General features: G+C 42.5%; 1 protein-coding gene across 2 annotated transcripts in view; it reads right to left on the bottom strand.

Annotated features, from left to right (window-relative positions):
• The window catches only part of GRM1 (glutamate metabotropic receptor 1), a 162,740-nt gene that overhangs the window by 3,199 nt on the left and 147,273 nt on the right, over positions 1-12,268 (bottom strand). The window contains exon 9 of one of the 2 annotated variants that reach the window (XM_033143946.1): positions 6,133-6,217. The exons of the other annotated variant lie outside the window; for it this stretch is intronic. Coding sequence (XP_032999837.1) covers positions 6,157-6,217 — 61 coding nt within the window. The 3' untranslated portion in view covers positions 6,133-6,156. The remainder of the gene's footprint in view (positions 1-6,132; positions 6,218-12,268) is intronic. 2 annotated transcript variants of the gene reach the window in all.

Genomic DNA, 12,268 nt, shown 5'->3' with positions numbered 1-12,268 from the left:
TTTTTTGCAAATAAACAATATACTAAACTACTTTCTTCTTATCCTCACTAACAGCCTAGTGGTACTTAAGCCCCATTCATTTTATTTATTAAACCTAGCTCCCACCCTTCCTCCCAAAGGAGCTGGAGGCGGCAAACACACAAATGAAAAAACAACAAAAACGTATTAGAAACCATTCCAATACAGACACAGACTGGGAGAGATCTCTACTTAAAGGGCTTTTGTTGAAATTTCCAGCAGACTTAATACCAGCCATCTTGGGGTGCTTCCAAACAGGGGCCTGATATTGCAAGTAGGTTGTTCAAAGCACATTAACTTCCACACATCCCTGTTTTTTCAGTCATGGATATTCATTGCTGCTTGCTGTCCACACAAGTGGGTGAAGATTGAGGAAATGTACCTGGAGGGCTTCCCATCTCATTCCCCTCAATCACTCATTTCCAGCCCTCCAATGCTGTTGTTGGGCAAGTGCAGTGGTATTCTCCCTCTCTGTGTGTGTTCGCAACTTTTTTTTAAAAAAACAACAACAACAACAACAACCAAAGGAAGTGCTCATGAGTGCAAGAGGAAATATTACCAGCCACAACATGCAAAATGGGAACTTGTGATTTGAGGGATGGGTGTGAGCAATATCCATTTCCACTTTTTTAAAAAATACTGACGACTTGCTTATGAGTGATGTTTATCTAAGCCTAGTACAAGAGTGATATGGGATCTTGCACAAGATCACTGTATTGGTTTTGTTGATGGTAATTAAAAATACAGATGTATGTACTGTGAACATAACCTCTGAGGTAATTGCCATGTGTATTTTTAGGAGATCTTTTGAGAAAAACTCATAGCAACTGGTTTGCTGAAATTCAGGTGTGCCCTCGGCATGTGACAATTGCTGGAAATAGGCACACTTGTATCATTTGTCCCACTGAAAACAGAATGGCTGGAAGAGTGCGGCATTAGAATCCATCCACCAAAATGTCACAATGTGTGACAAACCATGGACCAAGACTAAATTAATGTGCTGGTAAGTGACTGCAGATCACTAAGGTTTATTTTTATGAATCAGATTTTCCATGGAAATGGGAAATCTGGGCTAAATTTTTAAAAAGTACGGGCTGACATTTTGTTGACAAGGATATTGTGTGGGCACTGCAAAAAAGAATTGTGTGCATGAGCAGCACTAATTACCCACTATAAACTCCTGTCTGGAAGCATCCTTAGAGTGAACTCAGACGAACCCTTAGCAGCCTATTTACATAGAGAAGAGCTTTTTCAATGGTGGCTATTGGGATGGAGGCTTCCAGTGACTTGGTTATCATGTGCTAGCACAAATAGCAAATCAAAAGCATTATTATTTAAATGTAGCCTTAGTACATCCATCCAGCATAAGTCTGCAAAATCTACAAAGTGCATTTGGCCCACATTTGTATCACTTGAATAGATATGGGAATTGATAAAAAACAGCAAGGCAAAATTGGCTCAAACTATGTGATGACTGGAATTCTATCTATCAGACATGTTGTCACTCATCTATCCCATCTTGCCCATTTTCTCTATCGCTGTATATGTCCGTGACCATAATAAACTGATTCATTCATTCATCTTGCCGATTAGAGACACAGAAGCTTGAAGCGGTCCCTCTCCCCCAATTACGTTTAGAACAAACACACAGGTTCCACGGTACAAATTCAGGCTCAGTAATCACTAAGACAAAAAAATGTAATAAAATACAAATACAGACATATTTGATACCTATGACTATACAATAGTGTGTGTGTGTGTAAGTAAGTAAGTAAGTTAGTACATAAAAAGATTCAAGAAGTGTGAGGGAGTATGCAAGGTAAGCCGCAGGAACAACCAGTTGCCCTGGGAAAACCCAAATATTTTAGAAACAAGGGTGTGCTAATAATATGGCAACATCCAGAAGATTGAGACCATTGGGTACAAAGGCACTGTAAACAGTGAGATTCAATACCACATCCATTTAAAGCAAGGGACACACAAAACTTTAAGCATAGGGAGTCCTAAAGGTATGGATGCTAAGGAGATTTGTGGCACAGGCAATCTGTTGTGTCTCAGCAAGGAGGTGAGGCAGGATTTTGCTCTCAGGCAATGAGTCTCTAAAATATGAAGAGCTTTTCCATTTAGGAAGGGATTGGGGAGAGTTAAAGAAGAACTAGGAAGGGGGATGATTGGAACTCTGTGATAAAATGCATTCTTTGCTGCATAAAGAAAGTTCCTGGTTAATTTCCTCACACTCCTCGTTTCCTCGTTCTGCTGGATTTCTCAGTGGCCTTTGATACCTTTGACCATGACATCCTTCTGGACCATCTAGAGGAGCTGGGGACACTGTTATACAGTGTTTCCACTCCTTCCTCCTGGACTGTGCCCAGAAAGTGGTGGTGGGGGACGAGTGTTCAGACCCCTGGGCCCTCACTTGTGGGGTGCCTCAGGGTTCCATCCTCTCCCCCATGCTTTTTAACATCTATATGAAACCTCTGGGAGAGATCATCAGGGGGTTTGGGCTGGGTGTTCATCAGTATGCGGATGATACCCAGCTCTACCTCTCTTTTAAATCAGAACCAGTGAAGGCGGTGAATGTCCTGTGTGAGTGTCTCGAGGTGGTTGGAGGATGGATGGCGGCTAACAGATTAAGGCTGAATCCTGACAAGACAGAAGTATTGTTGGGGGGGGGACAGGGAGCGGGCAGGTGTGGGGGACTCCCTAGGTCCTGAATGGAGTTACTGTGCCCCTGAAGGACCAGGTGCGCAGCCTGGGAGTCATTTTGGACTTGTGTGACTAAGTTCTGTAATACTATATTTGTATAGAATGGAAGACAATACACACTACACTATAAAACATTTTTGAATAGTTATACTGATTAATACATATAAACACAAACAGAAAACCTACCTGCATGATATACACAGAACTAACACACTTTTATTTTCCATTTTAATAAGGATGCTTTGATGAATTTAGTCTGCTTACAACAGAACCATGCTTTGAAATAGGAAATGCTAATGGACTTTTGATATTATGGCAGGGATGTTTTTCTGTTAAGGAAAGGTCCAATTTAGCTGTCCTTACATGCAATTCATCAGGACCTATTTCCTAGCAAATCATGTTTTAATTCACCTTACTCATAAGCAAGATCTTCTGGATTTGCACTCTACATAGATAAAGGTTTGTGCTGCAGTTAGTTAGATGGTTCTAGATGGTGTTTCAGTCACTATAACTGACATTTTATGATATGCTGAAAATCTGAGAGCTGCCAGTAAATATTGCAAATCCTGCTTCATTCATACTATGTCTTTGTTACATATCTTCAGGTGCCAGGAAAAAAAATTCCTCTTCTCCCAGGCCTTTGGCTAATTAAACAATTTACAGTTTTTAAACTGTGTGTGGAGTGTGGGCTGGGGTGGTGATGGTGGTTGTTTCATCGGTTGCTATTTAATTTTTATATTGTAAACCTTCCTGTGATCCCCAAACAAAGGGTGGTATAGAAATTTAATAAATATTAATAAAATATATCAGAAATAGCTGCATACCAAACATTTGTTTTTAAAAACTGCATACAAGAGTTTGTTAGACTTTCAGTCTGATTCAGAGATTAACAGTGCAATCCCAACCATGTCTACTCAGACGTAAGTCCTATTGAATTCAAGGAGGCTTACTATCAGGTTAGGATTGCAGCCTAAATTTCACAGGCCTTGGTAAGCTTCCTGTTGCTTGGTCCCTGCTCCTGCCCACCTAGCAGTTCAAAAGCACGTCAAAGTGCAAGTAGGTACTGCTTCGGTGGGAAGGTAAACGGTGTTTCCATGCACTGCTCTGGTTTGCCAGAAACGGCTTAGTCATGCTGGCCACATGACCTGGAAGCTCCCTCGGCCAATAAAGCAAGATGAGCACCGCAACCCCAAAGTCGTCCATGACTGGACTTAACAGTCAGGGGTCCCTTTACCTTTAAAGCAGAGGTGGAGAACCTGTGGTCTTCCTGGTGGTGGTGGACTCCCAACTCCCATCACCATGGTTATTTGTGAGAGATGGGACTTGTGGTCTATTAATAGTTGGCGGGCCACAGGTTCCCTGCCACTGCTGGAATGTGTTGAGTCTAAACTTAAGGAGGTTTCTCCTAAGAAGTTACATCAGAATGTTGCTGTGGGTTAAATTTGGGGGTAACTCCAGAGGTTTGATCTTTGTCAACTGCATGAAGAGGTTTCTCACAAAACCTGGACCGCCCAGCATGAATTTGGTGCTGGTGAGATGCTGAGTTTGCCAACAATACAGTGGTGCCCCGCTAGACGAATGCCGCGCTAGACGAAAAACTCGCTAGACGAACGGCATTCATCTAGCGGAAGCTGCCCCGCAAGACGAAAAAGTCAATGGGGCTGCTTCGCAAGACGAATTTTTTTTTTTGCGCGAAAACCTCCGCGCTCCATTGCCACTTCGCTAGACGAAAAATTCGCTCTGCGAAAAAACTCGTAGAATGAATTATTTTCGTCTAGCGGGGCACCACTGTACAGCTTGTCAGTCAATAGCATGCGTGTTTCTCCATAGCTCCTAGGTCGGGATGCACATCCTCTATGCAAAGAGTATTTTATCATTTTGTTGGGTTTTTGGTTGTTTCCTTCCTTGAGTATTTTGTCTGAGTAGGAAAGTCAACATTTGCTTTGAAGATTTGCTTTGGGTTTCAGTGGCAACTCTGTTAAAGTAAAGGACCCCTGACAGTTAAGTCCAGTCGCGAACGATTCTGGGGTTGCAGCGCTCATCTTGCCTTACTGGCTGAGGGAGCTGGCGTTTGTCCGCAGACAGCTTCCGGGTCATGTGGCCAGCATGACTAAGCCGCTTCTGGTGAACCAAAGCAGCGCACGGAAATGCCGTTTACCTTCCTGCTGGAGTGGTACCTATTTATCTACTTGCACTTTGACGTGCTTTTGAACTGCTAGGTTGGCAGGAGCTGGGACCGAACAACGAGAGCTCACACCGTCGCGGGGATTCGAACCACTGACCTTCTGATCAGCAAGCCCCAGGCTCAGTGGTTTAGACCACAGTGCCACCCACATCCCTGGCAACTCTGTTAAAACACTGAAATGACCATTATATCTGTGAAGTCTCCTTTTCTTGGCTAACAGCTGTTTCACGGCTTCTGTCATATTATTATTTCCACTTGGTTCATGTTCTTGCTACTTTTGTCTGTCACTACCTTCTCTGTGTTAAATTTCCCAACCAGAATACTGCTGTTCTCATTATCAGCTTGATTTGAACTTTGATAAAACTAATTGTCTCCCACTTTCTACCACAAGCATCATGTTGGAAAACATACCTCTTCTATAACGACTGTTTTCTTCTCCTTTTCCTAACATAATTCTGCTTATTAACCAGTTCTCATCAGCCCCAAATCTGTGACTTAGCACCTACTAATCTGTAGACACATGTTAATATGACGAGAAAGGGAAGAATCAATTGGGTTTAATTGTTACTTTCAAAAGTAATAATTAAAATCTTCTATCTCATTGCTTGAGTGTTTGCATTTCAAAATTCACGTATGGCCAGCTAGAGATCCCACAAATGGTCGTCAGCATGAAGCTCTGTGTTTTGCACACTCCACCAAACCAGTGTTTTGTGAAAACCTGCAGCCGAAGTTCATCAACCCAGGCTGTCAAGAAGGATCAGGCACAGCAAAGCTGCAGCAGCCGCTAGAGAAAATATAAAGCTGTCATTGAAAGTAGGCAGGGTCGTTTCAGCTCCATGCAAAACTCTGAACAGGGGGAAACAGTGTTGGCTGAAGGACGGGGGTTAAGATAAAACAAACAAGAAAATACGTATTTTTGTTCTCGTTTTGCAATTTGATCAGCAGATGCTGGAAGTGACAACCATGGGGGGGCGGGGCAGGAAAAGAGTTTCTTTCAAAAATTATTCCACAGTGTCCTTTGAAGAATATATGGGCAAGCAAGAGTCAAGGCAGTGTGAAAAATGGGACACATAAGCAACTGTTCCATCATTAATGGCATGCACCACATTTGTCCCATTATCCGGAATGAGAAAAGTCATGAGAAAGAGAAAGCAATGGGTAAAAAATAAAAATTAAAAATATATAACAACAAACACCACTGTTTGTCATGCAGCTTCTCTTACACATTCACTGCAGTTTGGGGTTTTTCAAAGCTGCACATGGGCCGACGGACACTGGCTGGTGGGCGAGAATTCTGGCTGCCTCTTCCTGAGGATTGAAAAGAAAAAGACACCCAGTGAGTGGTTATCCACATGCACATTCATGGCAGCTGTACCACTCAGTTGGGTGCTTGTCCCTGGCCTACTTCCAGCCTTCCTTGTGCCGCTTCAGGTGTCTTCTCCAGGTCTGCATGACTTAAGTGGTTCTATCTACCCTGTTCGCCATATGGTATTCCTTTCTTCTTCGCCTACCGACTTGCTACGCATTTGAAAATCAGGGTGGTTATGCAGTGTATACAGTGCTGTGAGGGTTTTTTTTTTGTTTTGGACAGGGGGCAGCCAGGTGGAAATCCTTGTGCTTCATGGAATGGGCAATGCACTAGCACCCTTAATGCCCTATGTTGAAGCTAAAATAAGAGAAATGTATAATGGTTGTCCTCCAGAGCTTCCTACAGGAGAGCAGGAAAGAAATCTAAATAACATATAACCTCCAGATCAGGCATAGGCAAACTCTGGCCCTCCCGATGTTTTGGAACTACAATTCCCATTATCCCTGACCACTGGTTCTGTTAGCTAGGGATGGTGGGAGTTGTAGTCCCAAAACATCGGGAGGGCCAGAGTTTGCCTATGCCTGCTCCAGATAATAACGGTGCTGTGCATGAGTGGAAACACCTCTTAGTCATGCTTAAATAGCTTGTAATTAGCTATTTGTTTGGTTGCCTGTGGTGAATTAGACCTGATTCTGAGCAATCACAGTCAGCCGGTTCTTTTCTCCCCTTGGACTACTGATTGTCAGAAGTAACTAGCACAATTAACACGTAGGGATAGCCAGGCTTAGAGGAGAATTGTGGGGTAGTAATTTATTTGCAAGGTGGGTCTATATGCCACATTCATATTGGAACTTGCACAGCATATGGACGTTTTCCTTTCCCAGTGATCGAGTGCTTGGAAAGAGGGAACATATATTCTACATCCACTTTTTTGGATTGCTGATAGCTTTTCGCAATGCACAGGACCTGCCTTTCCATAAAAGCAATTGTCACCATTTGCTTTTCTGAGTTTTAAATTTTTTTTTTTAGAATTTGTTTCCAAACTCAGAGTCTCAGTATGGGTGATATTTTGGGCCATAGTGATGAGGGAGATGACAAATTAAAGCACAGTACATTTACTGATAAAATTGCAGTTATGTCACCATCAAAAGTGTCACAGGAACTTGAGGGGAAAAACAAAGTACCTGAAGTCAGCATAGGCTGGCACTTACCTGAGCTGGTGTGAGGATAAGAATATTCACAAACATTCTGTGCTTCATTTACTGAGCTGCTAGAGGGGAACTACTAGCCTATCCCATTCCCCACCACCACCTTTTTTTTTTTTTTTGCTAGAATAGTAGGCTAGCCACGGTTTCACATGTTATATTTGTGAAAATTATGTAGATAAACTTGTTATTTAAAAAAATTATCCAGTTTCTTGTTTCAGTTTCTGGCATATCACTGAGGCTTAGTGAGGCAGATGCCTCAGGACAGCAGATATGGGACAGTTGGGATGGATGGCATATCCGGGCCCATGAGGAGAGCACCCCCCACCCCCTTTGCCTTTCCCCCTCTTCCTCCCCTCCATAGGTCTCATTTTTGGTCTCCTTTTTCTCCCTTTTTTCTCATGGTCATCATTGCGGGGGGAGTGGCAAAGGTGGTCAGTGGGGCTGCGGGGTGGGGAGGATTTGTCATCGGGGGTGGGGGAGGAGTTGGCGAGGTGGCATTTTCTGTTTTGCCTCAGTGGCAAAATGTCCTGGTTTCAGTTTGTGGACAAGAATGAACCAAACTGTAGGAGTGATGGAACAGACTGTCTAAACCAGGCATGGCCAAACTCGGCCCTCCAGATGTTTTGGGACTACAGTTCCCATCATCCCTGACCACTGGTCCTGTTAGCTAGGAATGATGAGAGTTGTAGTCCCAAAACATCTGGAGGGCCACGTTTGGCCATGCCTGGTCTAAACCTTGCTTCTCCCTCTCCCCTCCTTTTTATGTTAATTTCTTATTATAGATGTGTGCGTTACATTGTGCTAGCATCTGTTTCATATTGCAAAGACTTCACAATAAACTGCTACTTCTGCTACAAATATTCTTACAACTCTGGGCTAAATTTTCAGTGTGAAGGGCCAACTGACATATGTGCTATTGTGAATGGGGTGAAGATGCGAGGATAAATGAATTTAGAAGAAACTTGTTGGAATATCTTACTGCAAAAGGTTTCTTGGACTCCTGGGGAACAATTTGGTTCTCATGTATATGCAAAAGTTGCCCTGTAAAGTTAAATAGATACCTCCCTTTTAATGTATCTGGCTTGGAAGTTACGATTGGTTGGAATCCTATAACTATAGATATGTTAAATTACATTACATTTCTATTTTCTTTTCTTCGATATACTGTGCAGTGGCAAGCTGCCAATGCAATGTTCCCAAAGTTAAACAGAAATGTTTTCTTTTAAAAAGTCATGAATACTACCTTTCTGCTGGCTTGGACGAGCTATTAAGTCTAATCAGGATTTTAATGTCAGCTAGCAGGAGGTGATTTAGTGACCATGAACTACTGCAACCATAAGCTGACATAGCATTATGTGCTATTAGCACATTCAGACTTAGAATTTTTTGGGGGGCGGGTGTTGATGTGTCCGTTTAAGTGGGGCACTAAACTACATACTATGAAAAGCCACTTACATGTCACGAAAACAAGAGAAGACTGTGACCGGTTGATCTATGTGATTGCTTAGTCAGCTCTCTAGGTGATAACTGTTGACGGGCAACTTCTAAGCCTTGTACTCTATCCTCACATGGTTCTTTGTCTTTAAACTTGACTTGGGCTGGACAGTCTTACAAACAAAGGGCTGTCCTCTGACTTCTGTTCAGCAGAGGCAGAGAACACCAGATCTGGGAGCAAAATATGGGAATCTTTATTCAGTCCTCAAAACTTTCCCCAGATCGCACCTGCTCACTGGTCTTGCTCCATGCTTTCCTACAGTGCTTTTAAGCCTGGATGAAGTGTGTCTTTGTACCAAGCAAATGAACCTTGCTTGACTGGATGAAGAGGTGTGTGTATGTAAAAACCTTTATACTTGTGTACAGCTGTAATGGAGCGTACTCTACAATGGTAGGAGTCACATCTGTTGCTCTGCTGACTTTGCCTCTGGCCCTGTTCACAGTTGGCATGTGGCCTCTGGAAGGCTGCCTACAAGGAATATGGCCCTCAAGCCATATTCCGCCATCCCTGCTGTAGGCTTCATGGTAGTGAGGTGCCTAACAGTTTGCCCATGGGAGGTTTAGGATTTTAATGGATGGAACTGCTTGAGGCAGAATAATCCCTTGGGAGAGAGGATGACTTATAATTGTTGAGAAACTGTAATTTAAGAACCATTTTTCTACCTAGGACCAGGGACCCTGGGAGCAAGCTTCTTGCAGGGCATGGATGAACACATGCGGGTTCAGGGAATATTTTGTTTAGTGTAGTTGTGTTAGGATTGCTCTCTGTGTGTATGCAAGGATTTTGTTGCATACAGCTGATTGGTTGGTTTCACCAGAATAGAGGGAACTATGACCATGATGAGAAGGAGGGATATAGTGTCCTACATATGACATTCTGGCAGATTGCGTATTTCACAGAAGATTTGATCCCGGATTTCAAAGAAAATTTATTCACCTAGTGTCAGCATTGCTATGTCCTGGCATAGATCTTCTACCAGACAGAATTCTGCAAAAAGACAATGTAGTTTTGCTCTAAAAGCATGTAGAACAAAACTCTGCAATTTCTGCTCTCAACCAAATAATCAATATGCATAGTATTAAGATTGCATTTGGCTAAGAAAATGAAGGATTCTTTGATTGAATGATTACTTGAATTTTTTGACGCAATTTAAAGGTGCAAGTCTGTCTCATTCCAGGGTCGTTTGCTCGCATTCATTCCATTCACCTTGGTGTCTCACTCGCAATTAAAACCTTTACCAGCAATGACAGGCTCTCCAAAACAAGGAATTATACATGCAATGACAGTCTGAAGCTTAGCAACTTTGGCCTTTTTATTAGGCCTTTCAAATTCACAATGTTTCTGATTAACTAGTCCAAGTTTAAAGGCAGCCTGATATGTGATCATTTGACTCCTGGTTGAAAAATGATGTGCATCGTTATGTGTTAATTATCTACTTGTCTTGGTTCAAATTAGGGAGAACAGTTTGTTCAGGTAAGGGATTTGATGCAATAGGATTGAAAAAGCTGGAGCTGCTCCCCACCCCTGATCCTAATGCATGGTACTCCAAATTTTGTTTGCCACAAATAGTTTAAGGGACGCAACTGAGAATCCTATCTGCTTATTTTCACTTCTTCATTTGCATAGGCCAAACTGAAGGGTCATATCCCGATTACCCCGGGGTAGTTTGTCCATTAACATGGTGCAGTGATGAACAGCTTAATCACAGAAACTTGAACATATATAATGCCCCAAATTTCTCCCCAAGTGTAAGGTGCTTGGTGGAGATATAGAACTAAGCACAAAAGTCTCCACCCACCAACAGCCCTAGCGCTGGCCCCTGGGCCCTAAAGTTGGTGTTAGTGCATGAGGTGGCTTCATAATATTGTTGAAATGCCAGCATTATGTGACAGAATGTCCCACCGAGTTCGATGAAATGTGATGATGGTAACTACTACTACTACTACATTCCACTTTTCCTCTAAGGACCTCCCAGAGGCCTACATGTTCCCCTACCATCTCCATTTTATCCTCACAGTAACCCTGTGAGGTAGGCTGAGAGAACATGACGACTAGCCCAAAGCCGCACAGTGAGCTTCATGTCTGAGTTTGGATTTGAACCCTTGCCTTTTAGTGGCATGTAGTCAGGCTTTGTTAGTTCCCTAAATGTCACTGGTAAATTAGAATATTAAAGTATTAAAGCCTGGCACCTTCTTCCCAAAACCCAGGAAGCTTCTTCCTGGCTTAGGGAGGGAGGCATGACATGGGCCCAAGAGCCCCTCCCCCCACATCGTCCTCACAAGCTGGCGCCTCTGGCCCTAACCTACGAAAAATTTCACCGCCCGCCACTCCTGGCCTTCTAGGTCTTGCATTACCACTACACTGGCTTAACTCTCAGGGCATCTTAAGTTCCAGGCTACGTATCTTCATAGCCAACAGCAGGTACTTGTGACCACAGATGCATATAAGGATCTCACTTCTGAATAGAAATGTAAGGGTTATTTTTAGGTGAAAAGTCTGTGACACTCTTGCATCTCAGGAACTCTACATCATAAATACAAGTTATATCCCATGTTACTGTGAAAGGTGTAAAGAAACCTGAAGCAGTTCAGAGCTGTAGAATATGACTCTCTTTTGCATTTTATTTTATTTCAGCAAGCCTCCGTATTGATGGAGAGTGACACAAATATATCTTTGTTTTGAGGAGAGGACATGCAGCGAGCCCCCATCCCTGAGAACAAACATTTAGAAAACATAATTTTCATGACCCATTGAACTACTACTCTGCTTGTTCAGCGAGAAAAACAGTTTTTATCACAATGCAAACTTGTCCCCGCCCCCCAGAATAGTTCTACCCTAAGTAAGATGCTGTCACTGCAAGTTCTGTCAGAAAGACTACATAAAAAGGAAAGATTCTCATATCTCATTCGCATACCAGATACTTAGCTGCAAGGCTGAGCTTTTATCTGAGCCAGTTAAGAAGAGAAATGGAACTTCTGATATGGATAGAAGGACTTCAAAATGGGACGGCACCAAAATAAACACTTGATACAGGTGAGAACAGTTTTCACTGTTAAATAGAGACATTTCTCCATGTCAGGCTAACTGAATTGTTGTGAGTTTCTTCCTATTGCTCAAATGAAATATACGTATATTCACAAAGGTACCAATACAAGAAAATGTAGAATGAGATTCAGTCAAGCAGGAAATTAAATTATAACTGGCGTGTGGATGATTCCTGACATGTTATGCCATGACGAAAGCATTTCCTTAAGTTTTCCACAGTGATATATTTGTGACCTCCAACTTGGGAAACATGGAACGTTTTGTAAAATTGCAAAACCTCCTCAATATTGAGATGCAATTTT

This window comes from Lacerta agilis, chromosome 3 (assembly GCF_009819535.1).
Source record: "Lacerta agilis isolate rLacAgi1 chromosome 3, rLacAgi1.pri, whole genome shotgun sequence".
In the NCBI taxonomy this organism is placed as follows: domain Eukaryota; kingdom Metazoa; phylum Chordata; class Lepidosauria; order Squamata; family Lacertidae; genus Lacerta; species Lacerta agilis.
Note: the sequence above shows the minus strand (reverse complement) of the source record. Positions and strands in the feature narration are given on the sequence as shown.